Source organism: Hyperoodon ampullatus (genome assembly GCF_949752795.1).
Source record: "Hyperoodon ampullatus genome assembly, chromosome: 9".
Taxonomy (NCBI): domain Eukaryota; kingdom Metazoa; phylum Chordata; class Mammalia; order Artiodactyla; family Ziphiidae; genus Hyperoodon; species Hyperoodon ampullatus.
In genome coordinates this window covers 102,676,209-102,696,456 of record NC_136922.1, presented here as the reverse complement: position 1 = coordinate 102,696,456, position 20,248 = coordinate 102,676,209, and the positions used below count along the sequence as shown (strand labels likewise).

At 60.0% G+C, this 20,248-nt stretch overlaps 1 protein-coding gene across 1 annotated transcript in view; it reads left to right on the top strand.

The window, feature by feature from the left end:
* Positions 1–578: 578 nt before the first annotated feature.
* Positions 579–20,248, top strand: part of KCNH2 (potassium voltage-gated channel subfamily H member 2) — a gene marked incomplete at both ends in the record, with an annotated part of 33,237 nt that continues 13,567 nt past the window's right edge. The window contains 3 exons of the mRNA XM_079711478.1: positions 579–654; positions 3,465–3,695; positions 19,436–19,600. Coding sequence (XP_079567604.1) covers positions 579–654; positions 3,465–3,695; positions 19,436–19,600 — 472 coding nt within the window. The remainder of the gene's footprint in view (positions 655–3,464; positions 3,696–19,435; positions 19,601–20,248) is intronic.

Genomic DNA, 20,248 nt, shown 5'->3' with positions numbered 1-20,248 from the left:
GTCCCGGGGGCTCCTGGGCTGAGCGAGGGGCTGGGGTGGGGGGAGCCCTCGGCTCGGCTCAGCCAATGGGAAGGGCGGGCGCGCGGGTTGTGTGGGGGGGAGAGGGCGGCGCTGCGGGCGCGCGGCGGGCGGGAGGGAGCCGGGAGGCGGGGGCCGGAGCCCGAGGGGCGCGCGCCGCGTTAACCCTTCCGCGGCCGGGCCGAGCAGCAGGCGCAGCCCCAGCCGCGGGCGCCGGAGCGGCTGTCGGCGCAGCGGGCGGGAGCCGGGAGCCCGGCGCTCGGGCAGGCGGAGCGCAGCGCGGAGACGCGGCGGAGCGGGGCCCGCGGCTCGGCTGGGGCCGGCAGACAGGTGTGCGGGCGGCCGGGCGGCCCGAGCTCAGGCAGCTCCAGGCCGGGCCCGCGGTCCGGAGCCGGCGCCGAGCGGAGACCCCGCGCCCGCACCCCAGTCCGGGCCCCGCCCGTGCTCTGCCTGGCCGCGGGGTGCGGGGACCGCGGCCGGGCCGGGCCACCCGAAGCCTGTGTTGGGCCGGGCCGGGCCGGGGTGGGTGGGGGTCCGCCCGGCCCGCCCATGGGCTCAGGATGCCGGTGCGGAGGGGCCACGTCGCGCCGCAGAACACCTTCCTGGACACCATCATCCGCAAGTTTGAGGGCCAGAGTGAGTGGGGGAGGGGGCCGGCGGGGAGGGGGCTCTGGGGGCGGGCCGAGCTCTCCAGAGTGTGAATGGGGGGGCGTGCCCGGGCCGTGTGCGTCCTGCTAGTGAGTCTATGGGGGCTGGTGACCCCAAGGCGCTGGCCAGGGGTCGCGGGGGCAAGGCTTGGTGCTGGGGGCCGTGGGCTTGGGGCCAAGGGGCCTGGTGTTGGGGAGCGCGGCAGGAAGCTCCGCTTAGGTTTCCGGGATCGGGGAGTGTGTGTATATGACAACCTGAGTGTGCAGGGAAGGGCGGTGGGATGGGAGTGTGCAGGTATCCTTAACTCTGGGTGCCTGGATGTGAATGGGGCTGTGTGGATGCAAGAACGGGAGAATGTATATGGCCCAAACTGGGGGCCCCGAAGAGTACCGTGCATGTGCCCGTCCAGACTGTGTTGCCCGAGACCGAAAGCCAAGCATGTAGGTAGGGTCAGTGCCTAACACGCTCTTGGGTGTGTGGGGGGTGTCTGTGGGTCACCCATGCGTTTGACCCTGCATGGGCGGTGGGGAGGTATCTTTGACAAGGCTGGGAACTCTGGGCCCTGGGGTGAGAGGGAGCCAGGGCTGAAGCTGGCCTTTGGGGGCCTAACAGACTCCATGCGATGACCCTATGTTGTTGCTTTTCCTGTCCTGAGCCCCTTTATGGGGACTACAGCAGCCCTAATGCTGGCCTGGTAGGGGAGCCTTCCAGAAGTGTCCCAGGCTAGGTGACTGTTCTGTGTGTGGGTATTTGCACCCTCCTGGCATGCGTGTGTCTGTCCCCAAGGCTGCATGTGCCCCGGTGGGTGTGACTGCCAAGGGCCCTGGGAGGGGGTGACATTCCTTGCCCATGACCCTGTGAGCACAGGACAACGTGTGCTTGTGACCGTGGTGGGGGAAGGGAGGGGTCAGTGCGCCGGGCAGCACTGTCTGAAGCAGAGGAACAGGATGATCCTGAGGGGGGAGGAGACCGCAGTGGTGGAGGGCAGTGAGGCCGGGGGCTTTCACTCCCACAGGGTCCGGGAGGCTCTCTAGGCTGGAAGCTGGGGGCCTGCCTTCTGGCCCCACCTTGCCACTGACTGCTGCGTGACCTTGAGTGACTCTTTTCTGCATCTGGGAAGGAGGGGGCGGCCAAAGGGGCTTTCAAGTCCCTACTGTCTCGCTTATTCTAGGAGCTCAGGGAAGGAGGCGGGGTGGTGGGGTGGGGGTGGGGGTGGGGCCTGCCTTCGAAGAAACTCACTCTCCTCTCCAGGCCTGGGAGCGGGGCCCAGGTGGTTTTTCCTCTCTGAAGATGGTGCGTACGTGGCTGGTATGTGGCTGCTCCTCGGGACTGCCTCGGGCTCAGGTGGAGATGGAGGCTCAGTCAGGAGTCTTTTCCTGTGACAGGGAGTCCTGCCTTCTCGGGCTGATGGCTGCCTGAGAGTTTTGGGGGGCCCGGGGAACTGACCTAAAGATGACCCAACTTCAAAAAAGTAATTTCCTGGAGGCCAGGGTAAGGGAGGGGGAGGAAGGCAGGAGGAGGCCAGATCCTGATGCAGCAGCCTGGGCCTTGCGCATGTGATTGCCCAGGGCTGCAGCCTGAGGGCTATGCCCACTAGGAAGGGGGAGGGCAGACTTCCGACTGCTACCCAAAGCCCCGGCATTAAAGGCCAAAGTGGCCGGAAACTTCTGTGTTTATAAAAACCTCTTATCCTCAGAGCATCTCTCCTGGCACAAGCTGGGGCTGCCGCCCGTCTGCTGCTCACCCACCAGCCTGGCCCTTGGGGCACGTGTGGAGGGAATGAGCCAAGTCTAGCTGCAGTGGGTCCATTGGGGCCTCCCCTTGATGGGGCCCAACTGAGGAAGGCCTCACATCCCTGGAGAGCCTCTTTCATGGGTCTGTTTACAAGTGGCCGCTCTCTCAGGCCAGGCTGGGCTCCGGGTGTTGCCAGGGTTTGGAGCTGCAGGTCCCTCTCCTTGCTCCCTGTGACCTTGGGCCTCCGCCCGTGACCCTCCGCTTATTCCTCACCTTCTGCCAGACCTAGGTTCGAAAGCGGGCTCTATCTTTTACAAGCTGCAAGATGAGGGCAAGAACTTCTTCTGAGTCTCAGTTTCTTCATCTACAAAACGAGGATAACGATGGGGTTGTCAGAGTATTAAATGAGAGAAAGGATCGTAGGTGCTCACGTGCTACTTCTTCCCTCATCCTCTTTGACGCGCCCACTCCCCAGCTCCTGACTGCCCTTGGAGGGGTCGCAGAAGTCCCAGGAAGTACTGACCTGGCAGGGTCCGCAGATACTTGGGGGAGTGATTTCCTAGTGATTTCCTTACCCCGGGGTAAGGAGTGCCCAGGGAGCGCCCCCCCAAGTCTAGGGAGCGGGGGTCAGGAAGAGAAGCCGGAGCGGTGCAAAGGGAATGCTGGCCGCCATCTCTGGCCCTTCTCAGGCTCCCTCTCCAGGCCCAGTGTTTATCCCTCCGCCGCGGCTGCTGACACGCGTTGCTGACACCCGCCCAAGGCTGGCCTCGGCCCCGGGCGCGGAGGGGGCGGCGGGCCGCTGGCAGTCCGCCCGGGGGAAGCCACGCAGCCAGCCCGCGGGCCGGGCGGGGGAGGGGGCGCGCCGCCGGGCCGGGCCGGCCGAGGCACCTGTGTCGGGGCACAGCTGCGTTCGTCCCCTGCTGGGGACCCCAGGCCCGCTGTGCTTCCTGGGACGGGGAGTCCCCGGGCGGGCAACTGTGTAGGACAAGAGAAGGCGGGGAAGGGCTGGGAACCCTGGGGGGCAGGGGTCCCTGCTCACGTGCCTGCTTATCCCCGCCCCCCAGGCCGCAAGTTCATCATCGCCAACGCTCGGGTAGAGAACTGCGCTGTCATCTACTGCAACGACGGCTTCTGCGAGCTGTGCGGCTACTCGCGGGCCGAGGTGATGCAGCGACCGTGCACCTGCGACTTCCTGCACGGGCCGCGCACGCAGCGCCGTGCCGCCGCGCAGATCGCGCAGGCCCTGCTGGGCGCGGAGGAGCGCAAAGTGGAGATCGCCTTCTACCGGAAAGATGGTAGGCGCGGGCTGGGGCGGGGCGGGGCGGGGCCGGTGGGGTGGGGGCGGCCGGCGATTGGCCGGAGCCCCGGCCTGTTGCAGGGGGGCGTGACCTCAGCAGGGACCTTTGGGGTGCGCCAGGTGGGAGGCGCGGGCTGGATATTGGGGCTGTACGGCGGTCCGGGTCTCTCTACCCCAAGCACTCTGGTGGGATGGTTTACGGGGTGCCCAAGGGGCTGCTTGGCTGTGGTCTGGAGCCTCTGGTTCCTTCCTCCCAGGGCAGGTGTGGGCACGTTGAGCTAGGTGGGTTGGAGTTTGACGGCAGCACCGGGATGGCAGGTGCGTTCATGGATGGAAGTAATGGAAGTCCAGGCCGGTGGCTGGGCGCCGACCTCCGCCCACAGGCCTCTAGCTACCCTCGCCTCTGCCAGGTGACTGACTGGTCTGGGGAGTTGTCGCTGAGGGCGAGGCGGGGAACGGCTGCAGCGCTCTGACTGGCTCTCTGCCGCCCCTCTCCTGCCCCCTCTCTCTTCTGCTCTTCAGCTGCACCTGGCGGGAGGTGTGTGCCTCTACCCACAACCTCAGTTCCCTTTGTCCCATCTTTTGAGCGCCCCGCCCACCACCCCTTCCTGCGCCAGGTGTCTCTGCTCAGCCACCGCCTCCCCGCCCAGCTGCGCTGTCTTCCGGAGAGAGCGGATAAACAGAGCCCTGGGCGGGGCTGCTCCCACACCGCCCCTGCCCTGGTGGGGCTCAGGGAGGGCAGTGCCGCAGGGCTTGGGGGGACCTGCAGGTATCAGAGGGCTGAGGAGGGGGCTCTGGAAGGTGCCGCAGGACTGCCCACCGGTGCCCAAACCCTGCCGCTCACTAGTGTGTATCTGATGAGCATTTACTGAACCCCTGTGAGCCAGGTGCGGCAAGGTCTTGGAGATGGAGCAGTGTTCAAGACAGAGGAGGCTCCTGCCCACAGTGAGCTTACCTGCTGTAGACAGCACTCTCTGTCTCTTCCTGGGGGCAGTGAGCCAGCAGCCCCCATATGCCTCTGGCCCTGTCCCTTGGAACCTCCCCTGTATGCTATGCTCAGGGTTGGCTGAGGCTGCCCTGCAAAGGATTACATGCCCTGATGACCCTGCTTTTGCAGAGGTGCCCAGCTGTGAGATCCCTGGACAGAATCAGAGTGGGGGACAGTCACTGGGGACCTGTGGAAGAGGGTTTGCTCACAGCAAATGGGCCTCTGGCTGGGAGATTAGATGCAAACTATGAAGGCGGGGCCTCCTTTCTGGTTCTTCACTGATATCCCCCCAGAACCTTCATCAGAGCAGATCCGCTTTTATATCTGCCTGGCTATCTAGTACTAGCTAATGTCAGTGGGCGCCTTCTATGCGCTGGACACTGGGCCGAATGTTTCACTTGCATCATCTCATGGAATCTTCACGACAACCCTGGGAGGTAGATACTATTTTTTCTCCCATTTTGTGGCCGAGGAAACTGAAGTTCAGGAAAATTAAGAAACTTCCCTAGAGTGCAGAGCTGGGAATGGAACCATGTCTGTCCGATCAGAGCCCTGTCCACTCTGCTCTGCTGTCATGTATTAAAAAGGAGGCAAAATAGTTACAGGTATATCTCTAAACTGCACGTTACTTTATGCACACTTTTATTTTGAAAGTTCGCAAACAACTGGTGTCATGAGAAGAATGTGAATACACACGTCCTGGGTTCAGGTCTAACACCAGAAATTCTGTGATATGGATCAAGTTGGTTACTGCCTTGAGCCCGTTTCTACTTCTGGGATAGTGTGCCCGCCGGACCCCTTGGCGGCAGGGGCCTGAGTGCTTCTGTCTTCCCTATCGTGTGTGTGAGGAGCTGCCCTCCCTCCTTCCTGCCCCAGGCTGCCTCCTTTGGGAGAGGATGGCCATGGGACCCCTTCTGCAGAGGTGCTATCATGGAATCTTGGTGACCTCGAGGATCACTTAATCCAGCCCACTCAAGTTACAGATGGAAAAACTGAGAAGCAGAGGTCACGTTACCAGCGAGTCCGTGGAGGGAGTGGGACTAGAACCCAGGCCTCCCACCCAAGTTCAAGCTCTTTCCCCACCCCAGGTTACTCCTACAAATGGTGCTGTGACCCAGAAGTCCTATGCCAGCCATCTCGGCCTGCCCCCTTCTCCGCTCTCACCTAGTTTCCATGGGGATCAGGTGTCTCCTGGTGGCCAACAGGCTGGCCTCGGCCCTCAGGCTATGTGGGCTGCTGCTTGTCCCGGCACTTGAGGCCTCGGGTGCAGACAGATTTCCTCTGCCTCCCCTCCCCCTCCCTCTGCTCAGTCCCTTGGGCAGATCTTTGTACCTGCCCCGGGCGGTGTGTGTGCACGCGCGCGCGTGCATGAGCTCACAGGCTCACAGCCTTGTGCGTGGACAGAGGAGGGAGGTAGATGTGAGGAAGGCCAATGCCACCTCTTGTTTCTGTCCAGGTCTTTCTCAGGGTCTTTGCCTGGGCCGGCCACGGCAGAGCAGGTCCCTGGGCTTTAGCCCCAGGGAGGTGGGTGGCTGGGAAGGAGGCGGGGCCTTTTGCTGGCAGGCGCCACTGTGGACAGCTGTGCTGTGTCGGTGCCTCTAGCCTAGCTCTGTGCAGTCTCAGGGCCTGGAGCCAGACAGCCCTATTATTTAGCTGCTGGGACTGCTGGGAGGTGGGGAGGCCAGACTGGGGGGTGTGGGCTGGAGGGAGAGACACGAGGTGCCAGGCCCTCCCTGGCCCTGTGTCCTTCAGGTCCAAGGCCCATGCTCCTTCAGGTGAGGACTGGGATTAAGGTGCAGCTGGGATCAGGGCCCAGCAGCCTGGGGCTGGCAGGTGGTGGCATCCCCTTGGGGCTCTGGGCCGCGCCTCGGCAGCAAGTGATGCTGGTGCACACCTGCATCCCCGCATTGCCCTGGGGAGGCCCCGGGCCCCTTCCACCGCGGCTCCTCCTCACACGCTCCCCTCCTCTGCCAGGCCTCGGGAGGTCCCCTGCACTCTGTCCCTCCTGTTCTCTCGGCTCTTTGTTGCCGCCTCTCTGCCCCGCCCCTGCCATGCTGGGCGGCTGCCTGTGCCCTGGTCTCGGCTTCTCTCCCCACCACTCAGGCCTCCCTGCCGGCTCTGTCCGCCGCCGTCTGTATCTCCCTCTCCCTGCAGCTGTCTCTCTTCTTCCCCCGCTTCAGTACCCCTGAGCCTTCCTCCCTGCCTCTCTGCCTCTGCCCCGGTGGCCCCCGCCTCTCTGGGCTCCATCTCCAAGTCTCTGTCTGGCTCCCCGTACCTCTGCCTGTCCTGGCCTGGTCTCCATGTCCCTGTGTCCCTGGGAGCCTGTGCGTGGGTGGGGATGGGGGTGTCTCTAGAGAAGAGTCTGTTGGCTTCTCCACTCCAGCTGCAGGCCGGTTGTCATGGTAACAGGGTCAGAGGGCCCCCCGCTGCAACAGCTGAGCTGTGGGCTGGGGGAGGGGTGGGGACAGAGGGCCAGCGTGCTCCCCAGAGCCCCAGAGGTGACCCCACACCCACTGGCCTGTGGTCCCCAGACTCGGACCTCAGCCTCCCAGGTGCCTGCGCAGGTACACCTGGCACCAGTGACTCTCCACACACCCCAGGCCATTTCACTGCCTCCTCCCTGGTCCCTGAAATCTGACTCTGCACTGTGACCCTCCCACACCACCCCCTTCTCCATCGTGGCCCCAAGCTCAGACACCCACTTCTCCCCTCCCAGCCCTGTCCCCTCCAAGCTGTGATGCTCAGGTCCCCAGGCCCCCATGAGGCAGGGTGGCTGCTGAAGGAGCCCTTGGGTATTTTGAGGCTGGCAGGCAGGTCAGATGGAGGCTGGTACCTGGGTGTGCTCTGTGTCCTTGAGATAGAGCGGGCCGGGGGCAGCCCCGGAGGAATGAGGTTAGACACAGGTAGCACTTTACTTAGGGGGGGTGGGGAAGCCATCGAGGGGCCCCCTCCACCTCGGGCCTTCTGGTCAGGACCCGGGGCAGCTTGCCGTCCGGCAGGTGCGCTCACCTGCACGATGGTGGCCGGGAGCGGGGCTCGGGGGCTGCGTCCGAGCCCAGCAGCGCTTTCCCTCTGTGGCTCCGGGGAGGGCAGCTGAGCCGGAGCAGGGTGCCCTGGCCTGCGTGGGGGCTTCCTGTCCCAGCCCCACCCTGGGGGCCGGGCGGGCCTGCCATGACCGAGGGTGTGGGCCACTCCTGGCCTTCTCTGGGGTCTGGAGAGTGTCGGGCGGGCGGCTCCTCTGTGTTGTGTCTGCTGTAGCCCCTGAGAGGAGCTATGTAAATATTTGTGCAGAGGCATCTGGGATGGGAGCAGATTTTGACGGTGGCCTCGGGCTCTGGGGAGGGGGGCCATGGGCAGCAGGAGGGCCAGCGTGGGGGTGTGAGACCGGGTGAGCCTCAGCCTCTTTTCTGCCCAGTGGTGGCTTCCAGGGTGGTGGGACTTCAAGGGGTCCAAGAAAGTCCTTTCACAATTAAACATCTTCCCCAAGGGTGCTTGAAATGCCTCTATTTGGGAACCTTTTGCTTGGGTGGAGAACGAACCTTTTTCTTTAAAAAGACATTCTCTTCTCATCACCCGTCCCCTGTAAGTAGGGAGGAGTGTGGAAATAGCTCGCCCTCAGTGTGAAGGAGTTTCACAGAATCATTCCTCCCTAACATGGGGAGGGGCCCATGGGGTCAGGGCCAGAAGAGGGGGCACAGAGGGACACCTGGGACAGGTGATGAGTATGGGAGAGGCTCTGGATGAACTGCTGTCCCCCTAAAGTCCCTTCCTGTCCTTAGTCCAGGGGCCCATAAAGATCTCCACGCTGTGAACTGTGGTTGGCCTTGAACGGACTTCTCTCCGTTTTGGTCGCGTGTCTACTGCACTAGAAGCACCTTGAGGGCCGGGCAGTGTCTTCTCCTTAACCCACCATCTCCCTCACTTACAGTTCTGGGCAAGGCTGCCATGTCCGACTCCCCCACTAGATTGGAAGCTCTGGGAGGGCAGACAGCGGCCTGTTTTGTTCTCTGTTGTATCTGTGTGTCTGCTGCATAGTGGGAGCTCCGTTCATGCTCACACTGAATGAAGGATTGCATGAATGTGGTGGGCAGTGTGCTGTGTTGCAGAAACCCTATACCAGGAGTCAGAGCCTTGGGAGCAATTTCTGGTTTAGTTATAGACTTGCTGTGTGACCTTGGACAAATCACTTCCCATCTCTGGGCCTCGGTCTCTCCCTCTGTGTAGAATAACAGAATGCCAGGGCTGGGAGGGGTCTTAGAGGATGGGGAGGCTACTGGGGCCAGAGGAAGGTGGGCCAGGGAGAGGTGGTCTGAGGTGGCCACTGAGAGAGCTGCAAGTCCTCCACCCCTGCCGTGTGGGGGGCATTGTGGGGTACAGGGAAGGCATCTGGGGATTCTCAGCCTTCCCGCCTCAGAGGTGGACGGAGGAGGCCTGGATGGGGGAGCAGAGGTGGAGGAGGGGGTGCTGGCAGCTGCACCCATGGGCACCCTCACTGTTGTGACTGCACTTCTCTTTTTTTTTTGGCTGCGTTGGGTCTTTTTCGCTTTGCGCGGGCTTCTCATTGTGGTGGCTTCTCTTTGTCGCGGAGCTCGGGCTCCAGGTGCTCGGGCTTCAGTAATTGTAGCGCATGGGCTCGGTATTTGCGGCATGAGGGCTCAGTCGTTGGGGCTTGCAGGACCTTAGAGCGCAGGCTCAGTTGTTGTGGCTCACGGGCTTAGTTGCTCCGCGGCATGTGGGATCTTCCCGGACCAGGGCTCGAACCCGTGTCCCCTGCATTGGCAGGCGGATTCTTAACCACTGTGCCATCAGGAAAGTCCCTGTGACTGCACTTATAGTTTGCAAGCTGGGACGCATGCTTTGTGGCAGGTGGTCCTTAGATGGCGCCTCCTCGCCATCATTTTACAGGTGCCAAACTCACTTAGAAAGGCTAAGGGGTCTTAGCCAGCTGGCAGGTACCTGAGTGGGAGCTCCAGTCCAGTTTTCCTCTTTCCACTCGAGTCCTGCCCAACACGGAACACCACTGCACAGGCTGTCTTGCCCCAGAGGGCCCTTTGGGGTCATGATGGGCTCAGAGCCCCAGGAAATTTGGGTTTTAGCTTGGGTTCCCAGAGCAGCAGTTCCTCATTCGCTAAGTGGGATCAAAACACCTGTCCTGGGCTTCCCTGGTGGCGCAGTGGATGGGAGTCCGCCTGCCGATGCAGAGGACGCGGGTTCGTGTCCCGGTCTGGGAGGATCCCACATGCCGCGGAGCGGCTGGGCCCGTGAGCCATGGCCGCTGAGCCTGCGCGTCCGGAGCCTGTGCTCCGCAACGGGAGGGGCCACAACAGTGAGAGGCCCCCGTACCGCAAAACAAACAAACAAACAAACAAACAAACAAAACACCTGTCCTCCCGCTTACCGCTGGGAGAGGTTCGGCAGATAAGAGGATAGGTGCAAAGCAGTGTCGGGTGCCGAGGCTCTTGGCATTCTACTTGCCATTAGGCAGGGCGTCACCCATGTGGCCGCAGGTTCTAGTCGACCAAGGAAGTGAGCCGACCAAGGGTCTCGGCATCCCTGTTCCCTACGGCCATCACCCCGTGCCGTGCTCCACCCCGGCCTGCCTCTCTGCCTCCCTCCACGGGCTTCTGCTGGTCCAGCCCCTGCTTATTCCACAAATCATAGAAACCAGGGATATTTGTGTTACGGGTTTCTTCTTTCTCTTTCATTGGTTTTTCTCCTTCTCCTTTTTTCTCACTCCCCAGTCCCATTACCCTCCTCTTAGGCAGCCATTCAAATGTGCTTCCTGTGAATGTGTTGCTTGCATATGTTCTTGCAAAATGTGTGTTTTGTCTGACTGCATATAGGTTTAACTTATGTAAATGATATGTGCTATATATTGTATTCTGGTGTTCACTTTTGTTGCACAGGAGTCCGCCTTTAACTCCAGCCAGCTTGTTCCTTGATGTTGAGCCTATAGCTCCATGTTCTCTGGTGTGCTCCCCCCTCCTTTTACCTGTCCACTGTCCTGGGGAGGGCCCGCCAGGTTGTCTCTATAAAGGATGCTGCAGTGAACATCCTCACGCATGGCCCCTTTTGGACTCATGTGAGGATGTTTTTGGGATTTCTCCCCAGGAGTGGAATTGCTGGGTCACAGGGTATGTGGACACTTAATTCACCTAAGTACCGTCAGGCTGTGCATGAGCAGGGCTGCATCTATTGCCACCCTCCTAAGCAGAGCATGGGATTCCCCTGCAATCCTGCCACACATGGCGTTATCCACCTTTCTAATTTTTGCAAGTTTAATAGGTGGAAGTGATATCTTTCTGCTTTAATTTGCATTTCTTTGATTTCATGCGAGTCCGAACATCTTGCAGGCAGCCATTCAGGTTTCTTTCCCATGAATTCCCTGCTCATATACTTTGCTCACTTTTCCATGAAGCTGCTGTATTTCGTTCTTGTTGGTTTGCAAGAGTGGCTTATTGATTCTAGAAATACAAAGCATACAGTTAAATATCCAATGTGTACTCTGGATATTAATCCCCGTTGAATCAAGATTTTGTAAATATCTGCTCCCATTCCGTCGTCTGTCACATTTATCCAACAAAAATTCTGAATTTTGATACAAACAAATTCATGGATTTTTAGCTTTCTTCATGCTTTTGAAGTTTTGTTTAAGAAATCCTTCACTGTCCTGAGGTTGCAAAGGTCTACATTTTCTTCTGTTACCTTAATTGTTTTACCTTTCTCAGTTGGGTCTTTAATCCATCCTGGCCCTACCTCTGTCTGTGGTATCAAATAGGGATCAAGTTGTATTTTTTTCCGTGTACTGAGCCAATTTTCCCAACACATCTAGTAAACAGCCTGTTCTTTTCCGTTGATTTGTGGGGCTACCTTTACCACTGGTTAATTTGCCATATACCCATGCGTCTGTCTTTGAGCTGTCTGTTCTGTTCCAAGTATTTATTTGTCTGTTCTTGCATGAAAACCATATTAAAAATATATGGCAGTTAGTATGTCTTAGCATCTGGAAAGGCAAATCTTCCCTCTCTGTTCTTCTTTTGAAAGGTTGACATACATATTTGTGGACCTCTCTTCTCCTTTGCAAACACTCTAGAGAAGGTTTATCAAGTTCCTGGGAAGAAAAACCCCACTAGAATCTTTTTTTTTTTTTTTTTTTTTTTTTGCGGTATGCGGGCCTCTCACTGTTGTGGCCTCTCCCATTGCGGAGCACAGGCTCCGGACGCACAGGCTCAGCGGCCATGGCTTACGGGCCCAGCCGCTCCGCGGCATGTGGGATCTTCCCAGACCGGGGCACGAACCCGTGTCTCCTGCATCGGCAGGCGGACTCTCAACCACTGCGCCACCAGGGAAGCCCCGCCCACTAGAATCTTGACTGGAATTCGATTGGTTTTATGGGTTAATTTGGGGGGGAGAATTGACATCTTTCTAATATTTGTCCCATCTGAGAGTCTGTACTGTCTCTTCATTTATCAGATTGTTTCCGCATCCTTTATTAGTTTAAGGTTTTCTTTTTTCTCCCCCATAGAGACCTTGTGCATTCTTGGTCACTTCCTAGACACTTCCTAGTTTTTTTTTTTTTTTTTGGCCATGCCATGCAGCATGTGGGATCTTAGTTCCCCAACCAGGGACTGAACCTGTGCCCCCTGCATTGGGAGTATGGAGTCTTAACCACTGGACCACCAGGGAAGTCCCCACTTCATAGTGTTTGTTGCTATTATGAAAGAGATCTTCTTACTTATTTATTTATTTATTTATTTTGCGGTACGTGGGCCTCTTACTGTTGTGGCCTCTCCCGTTGTGGAGCACAGGCTCCGGACGCGCAGGCCCAGCGGCCATGGCTCACGGGCCCAGCCGCTCCGCGGCATGTGGGATCTTCCTGGACCGGGGCACGAACCCGTGTCCCCCGCATCGGCAAGCGGACTCTCAACCTCTGCGCCACCAGGGAAGCCCGAAAGAGATCTTATTTTTGACTACCTACTCTAATAGCCTTCTGCTGGTGGAGCGGGGGGCTGATCTTGTATTTGGCAACCTCACTGGATGAAGTCTCTCATTAGCTAGTTCTAATTGTTTATCTGTTGATTTTATTGGTTCTCTAGGGAGATGGTCCTATCATCTGCGAATAACGCTGGTTTCCTCTGTGTATGTTTGGGTCATTGCCATATGTGTTGATGTTGGAACGTTCCATCTGCCTTTTCAGCAGGCTTTCACATGCACTTGTATTTACTTGCTGGAGTCCTGTGAGGTGGGTGAGTCTGGGAGGGATTGCAAGTTTCGGATTACTGATTGAGAAGCTGCGGCCGACTGGGTGACCAATGGGACAGGCCCTCTGGGGTATGCCGCGAGCCAAGGTGGGAGCCGCGCTCTAGAAGCTTGCGGGGCCCTGGAGGAGAGCAGGGACCCCCACTGTCCCCTAGTGGACCTCGGCTCTTTGTGCCCTTGCTGCCCGTGGCCGGCTGTGTGAGGGTCACAGAGAAGAGGGCTGGTAGGGGTCTGAGGCTCAGAGATACCCCTGGGCCGTCAGCCTCCGTGTCCCGTGCTGTTGACCAGATTGAATAGTGCTTCAGCAAAAGACACCACCTAATTCCTGTGAGGGTTCTGACTGCTGTCCAGACTCAGGGTGGGTTTGAAATGGGCAAATCCTGTCCTGAAAGGGTAGTCAGTCAAGTGCCCCTGGATCTGAAAGGGAGCTTAAAGCGTGGGGAGATGGCCCTGTCCCCATCTGCCATCCGTGCAGGTCCCTGCCCCAGCCCAGCTTGTCCCGTGAAGCCAGCCCAACGCTGGCCTCAGGCCTCCGGCTCTGGGCAGAGGGAGGAACATCAGGAACACAGTGTGAGAGGAGTTTTCAGTGAGAGACATCCCTGTGGCCAGATGGAGCTGTCAAGACAATCTTTGTAGAGGGGGTCCTTCGGGGGCCTAGAGGGACGGGAGGAGTTGGAGGGAAGCGGGGTGGGGCCGCGGGGAGTGGGAGGGCCTGTGAAGCTGGGGTGCACTGGAGGAGGCACTGGGACCAGCCTGCGTGTCCAGGGATGGGAGGCCCGGCTGGGAGGGCACCTGAAGGATGTGACGTGGCTGGGAACAGGGGATTCTGAAGGGCTCTGAGGCCGGACAGGCTCCAGAGAGCAGGAGGAGGGAGGCTAAGCGTGGAGGCCTCGGGGAGGTGGGGAGTGCGATGGTGCCGGTGCCATACGAGAAGCTTTCCCCGAATAAACATGGCCTGGTTTCACCTTCCCGGGGCTCCTTCGGCACAGGGCAGGGCTGTGACTCCCAGTGTACAGACTGTGAGGCTGCATCCCCGAAGGAGGTCGAGTAGGGCTGAGCCCCAGAGCTTTTCTAGAAAGAGCTCTTCTCCCGAGGCCGTCACAGTGGCCCCTGGGAAAGGTAGCACAGGCCACACGCAATGGGCTTGGGTGGGCATCTGGATGACTCACAGAGGCCCTGAGGCCCTCCGTATGGCCCTCCAAATCTCTGGGAAGGTGTTAGGCTGGAGGGGCTAGTGGAGGGTCTGTCTGGAGATGCTCCTTCTGTGTGAGTTGGGGTCTGGATCGTGGCTCCCCAGCCCCAGCCCTGAAGTGAGTATTCCTGGGGAAGTCTGCCCACTCAGCTCCTGGAGCCATAGGGATAGGATTGGCCTCTCTTTCTCTCTCACACACTGACACACACATGAACACACACGTGCACACTCATTCACTGGCTGGCCTCTCAGGCTCCCCCGCTCTGTCCCCTGGGCCTGCTGTGTCCCTGGCCTTCCTTAGGCCCCCACGGCCCAAGAGAGCGACGTTAGCGACACGGTGGCCCCTGGCCAGGAGCAGCTCCTGCTGCATCTTCCTGTCGCCACCACCAGGCTAAATATAACCTGACACTGCACAGCCCTGGGCCGCCGTCGTCAGAGACAGCCTCTGCCTGGGGGCGGACAGGCCGACTGGAGAACCAGCCTCCTGCCCCAGCAGGGCAGGACGGCGACCGGGGCGAGGATGGCTGCTTCCCCGAGGTCACCTTCCCTGCAAGGACCCGGCACCCTGCCTCGTTACAGTTCTGAATGCTTCCACAAGGCCATCTATCATCTCATCTGGCACCCAGGGCACGAGTCACTTGTCCCTGCGGTACCCACAGGGAGTCTGAAGCTCAGAGAGGTGGCTGACCTGCCCACAGTCACACAGCGGTTGCCCAGGTCTCCTGAGGGTCGGGGTAGATCAGCTGGGCTCAGCTCCCCAGGACCCCTCTCTCTGCCAACTCATCCCGGACTCCACACTCGGGGTCCTGTTGACTCCCCGGCTCAGTGAGAGTGGGTGCCACGCCTCTCTTGTTCGTGAGGCCCTGAACGCTTCACGTGCGTGTGCTCAGTGAATACTCGAGGGGGATGAAGAGCCACCTGCGAAGGAGCTGTGATGACACCTAGTTTGCAGACGAGCCACTAGAGATTCTGGCCTGGGGAGCTAGTCCAAGGACACTCAGGTCACCCGCAGGCCTCCCTTTCCCCACCTGCCCGGTGCTGCCCCAAGAGATAAGGCCCGCCCCCGCGAAAGCCGAAGGCGGCTCCTGCCTGGAGACCAGCCAGGGGTTCCCAGAGGTGGGCAGTTGGGTTTGGGACCGTGGGTGGGGACCGTGGGTGGGGCCCCTGGATGGGTTGGGATGCAGGGCAGGGACGGTGCCCCAGGTGCACTGTCGGGTGTGGGGTGGCACCAGGTGAAAGCAAGCCAGCGTTGCGTTCTGATGAAGGTGGCACCCTTCCCCGGGGTCAGGAGGAACTGGACCGGCTGCACCTGGAAGGTAGCCAGACCCGGTCCCCTGGGGCCCTCCCACTGCCCGCCCCCGCCGCCCCCGCCCCTTTCTCAGTGGCCTGCGGTGAGCTGCATGACTTCTGCGGCCCTTAGGATCCCAGGCGCACAGGAGCCTGTCCTTGTGTGGGGCTGTCAATCCATGGCTGCCTCTCCTCTCCCGGTCTTCATTCTCACAGGGCCCAGGGTGCCCCAGGCCCCGGAGGCAGGCAGAGGCTGGGTGCCCGGATGTCTTCAGCTGGGGCTGGGGTCGGGGGGTGGGGGGGTGGGGGTCGGGGGTGCTTCAGCAGCAGCCACGTGAGCCAGGCTGGCCCAGGGGCCCTCTCCTTCTCCTCCTTCTCCAGTTAGCCAGATCTCCCTTGGGGGACTTCCCTGGCGGTCCAGTGGTTAAGACTCCGCGCTTCCACTGCAGGGGGCGCAGGTTCAGTCCCTGGTCGGGGAAACTAAGGTCCTGAAAGCCGCGCAGCGTGCCAAAAAAAACCCCCCACAAATAAACAGAAGCGAAAACAAACAAAAAAAACCTCCCTTGGGCCCTCCGGCTTCGCAGTGTTCTGTCATTCATCCCTCCAGCCCAGTGGGGCACGGTCATGTCGTGTATTGCAGATGAGCTCCCTGGGGCTGGAGGAGGGCAGGTGACTTGCCCAAAGTCATTCTGATGCGATGAGCAAAGGCCCCTTAACTCCATAGCCTGTGCCCCGCCCTCTCGCGCCCGGGAGCCCCACAGCCGTTCTGTGGGCAGGGCAGGGTCCCTCCGCTCCCCTCCAGTTCCCTCCCCTCCAGTCCGTTCCCTCCTTCCCCGGGCGCTCCGGACTCCGGCTGTCTCGGGAGCGCGGGCCGCTCCTGCCACAGAGCGGCTCTCGGCGGAACTGCAGCCTCCCCGAGCTCTGGGCTGAAGTCGGCCTCTGCTCCGCGGAGCTGCTCTGGGGGGTGGGGCGGGTCGGAGGGAGAAGGGGAACGGAGGGACGAGCAGGGTCTGGGGTACGTAGGAGCAGGGCTCATGGAGGGCGAGGCACCGGTCCCGGCGTGCGGTGCCAGCCCAGGGCTCCGGGGCGGCGGCCCAGACACCGACTCTGAACGTTTCTTCTCTGCTGAGAAGTTGTGTGAAGGTCATAGCCCCGCCGCCTGCAGGCCGCGATGTGCTTTGTGCCGCTGCCCAGGTCTGGCTGTCCCTGTGCCCCACCCCTGGCCTGCTGACCTTCAGCTGCCCTCAGGGACCCCACCCGCCAGAATTCCAGCCAGCGATGGGATGGGGTCCCCTGGCAGGTCTGGCTGAAGAGCTAGGGGTGGGTGATAGGGCAGCTCACGGAAGACGCAGGCAGCCAGGCAGGATGGGCGGGAGGCAGAGCCTCTCGGAGCCCTGGCCGACCTGGGGCTACCCGCTTGCCTTCCTTCCGTGTCCCCTCGAAAATAGTAGCTGGAGCCTAACACCCGCCCCGCCCACCACCCACCCCGCCCCAGCCATCAGGCAGGGCTCCAGTTCACATTTTCGGAATAACAAGGGCTTTTACAGGGTTATTTGAAAGGAAAAATTCCTTGTATGTCAACAGAGGGAGAGGACCAGAGGGGCTCCGTGTGTGAGTGTGTGTCTATGTCCAAGGGCCGGGAGTGGGCCTGTGCTGTAAGGGGGCTTATATCTGGAGTCTTCTGCGGCCTGGCGTGAAGGGGGGCGCAGTTTGGGATGTCAGGGTCCTGGGCTGCCCAGGCTGCAGAATGCACTTCTGGCCTCTCTTGCTGAGAAGCTGGAACTGAAGTGGGCACAGGGTGTTGAGGCCTCAAGTTCAGAATCCTGAGGCCGTGCCCTGGGGGCAGGATCCGCAGGCCATCCTGAAGGGTTGGGCTCATCAGGGTTCCAGACTCTGGACTTATGTGAGATGAGTTTCCCAGTGAGGAACCAAGACCAGGGGCCTGGATCGCTGGGCTCCCGGGGGTGGGTGTTGGCGGGGGGGTCTCCAGGGCTACGGTTTCCTGGTCTCTGGCCTCTCTTTAGTGCCTATGGGGGCCAGTCCCTGTTCAGGCTGCTGCTGGCCATCACCATATTAGGGCATAAACGCTAGGCGGGCTGTCTAGGTGCCAAACGGTCTCCAGCTGGGCCTGGCCTCCTGCAGCTCCCAACACCACGGCAGTGTTTCAGCCAGGCCATGTCAGAGGCTGGAGGTCAGGGGACAGGAGCAGCTACTGGAAGGAGACCCTGAAAGAGCCCCCCAGCTCAGGTCCCGTGGGCCAAGCCATGAGGGCCTGGGATGCGGTGAGTGGAAGGGCTTTGGGGTAGGGCAGAGAATCCTTGGCCAGCCCCTGCCCTGGCCCAGCTCCCCTCATCCCGGTGCCATCCTGTTTCCTTTGGTTTCAGAGGGTCTCCTTCCACCAGATTAATCCCACAGCAGTTAGAATCGCTCCTCTGCCGCTGCCTCTCAGTCCTGTCCCTATAGCAATCGTCCCGGAGCCCCGCCAGCATCTCCTAGGAATCAGGCCCTTTACGCCTGGCCTTCTCAGGTCTGTGGAGAAGCTGCGGCTGCACTTCCCAGGGCTGGCCCACAGGGCTCATTGGCCGTCGGCCCCTCCAGCTTGTTGGCCTTGACTCAGTTCACCCCAGCCACGTCCTCTCCACCAGTCCTGATCCTCGACCCCTCCCCCGCCGTTAGCCCCACCCCATCACCAACACCACTGGCCAGCGCCTGCTCCCTGGTGCATTGTTCTGGGTGCTGGGCCCTTCAGAGGGGACACAGACACTGGTGCGTTAGGACCCGGCAGTTCAGGGAAGACAGATGAGCACCAGGAAAGAAGTCTCTGCCCCGGGAAGAGAAGATGAGGAGCGTGCTTGGTCCCCATCAGGTCCATGGAGTAGGAGGAACGGGATGTTAACGTGCCTTCTTGTTGCATCAAGGAGGGCTTCCTGGAGGCGGGGGTTCTGAGCTGGGCCTTAGGCAGAGCCTGAGAGCACACCGGGGTCTCTTTCAGAAATCAGCAGAGAGGAGGGTGTGGGGGCCGTGCGCTGGTCAGAAGCGGAGGCGGAACAGGTACATTGGCCTGGTGAACTAACAGCAGCTGGAATAGGGGGCCTGGTGGCCAGAGAGAGACATTGGGAAGGGAAAAAAAAATCAAGAGCAGAGAAAAGGACGAGAGACAGAGATGAAAGATCTAGAAGCAGCGCTTCTCAACTCTGGTGAAGGATCAGTTTTGTTTCTAACGTGTCACAGACCAATACTTGTGTGAAATCCAAAAATCACATGCTTGGATATCGCGGCGACGCCAAATTGCTGTAAAGGTTTTGAAGCTCTGCTCTCAACTTCCGAACTTATCTTCTTGTGGATGACACAACAGTCGGGTACTAACGAAGAGGAGCAAAGACAGACAGAGAGACGGAGGGTGATCGCTAACCTGTCTCTCGTGTTCGGCTCACGCCAGGCACTGCCCTAGGCAGCTGGCACGTGCTGACTTATTTAATCTTTACACCTCTTGAGGAACGAATAATTATCGTTCCCATTTTATAGATGAGGAAACTGAGGCACAGGGAGGTTAAAAACGTAAGAAAAAGGCATCAATGACAAGGCAGCAGAGCTGGGATCAGAACCCTGAGATCCTGGGCTTAAAGTCTGTGGCCTTAACCTCCAGGCTGCTCTGCCTTGCATGAGGAAAAGCAAAGATAGAGTGTGAGAGGATAGGGAAAAAGGTGAAACCACCCAGGAAGAAAGGAGCAGAAGCCAGTGTGAGGAGAACGCACATCGGGAGAGAGGGCTGGAGAACCAAGGCAAGCAGAGAGAGAAAGGGAGAGCTTTGAAAGCGGGAAGCTGGAGCGGCCAGATGAGGGAAGCAGCTCTGGCCGGCCTGTGGCAGGAGGAGGGGTGGGGCAGGAGGCAGCGGCGAGAAGGCGCAGGCCTGTGGGTGGGAGCCGTGGGGGAGGCAGAAGCGGACAGGCCCCTTCAGGTTTCGGGGGCCCATTCCACCTGGTACCACAGTGGCCGTGTCTCCGCTCTGCAGGGAGCTGCTTCCTGTGCCTGGTGGATGTGGTACCCGTGAAGAACGAAGATGGGGCTGTCATCATGTTCATCCTCAACTTTGAGGTGGTGATGGAGAAGGACATGGTGGGGTCCCCAGGCCGTGACACCAATCACCGTGCCCCTCCCACCAGCTGGCTGGCCCCCGGTAAGTGCAGCTGTGCTCTTGGGCTGCTGCAGGAATACATGGTTTCCCTTCCCTGGGGCCGTGAGGCTGCCCAAGGGCCATGCTCCGTAGGAAGGGATGTGGAGGGGATCCTTTCAGGGATGGGGGAGAGAACATGGAGGACACGGCCAGTCCCCTCTAGCTCAGCATGGACAGATGTGGTGGAGTGACTGAGCCCAGATTCACAGGTCCCTGGGGCAGGATCATGGCTGGTTTCATAGCCTTACCCGCTTGGGGTCCCACCACAGCATCCCCTGGGAGTGGTCCTCTCACCAGCCCCAGGGATGGGGGATTCACTCTTCCCAGATGGCCCTGGCCACCTCGGGGCAGCCCCCTCTGCTCATGAGAAGGCTCCGTCTCTCATGGACTCAACTCTGTGAAGTTTCTCTCTCTGGTCCTTGTTCCCGGACTGGCCAGCTCCCTGCTGTGCCCTTGGCTACTTGAGAAGAGAATGTGAGGGGACCGCTCCCTGTGGCTGGAGATGTGGAGGCCTCACCTCATCCTCCCGTGACTCAAAGGCTGAGACACCTCCTCCTCCCCCTGCATGGCCTTTTTGGGTTCAATGTTAAATGTTCCCTCAGAGTCATGGCAAAAGAAACCACCTCTTGGTTTCTCAAGCTCTAAAATGGC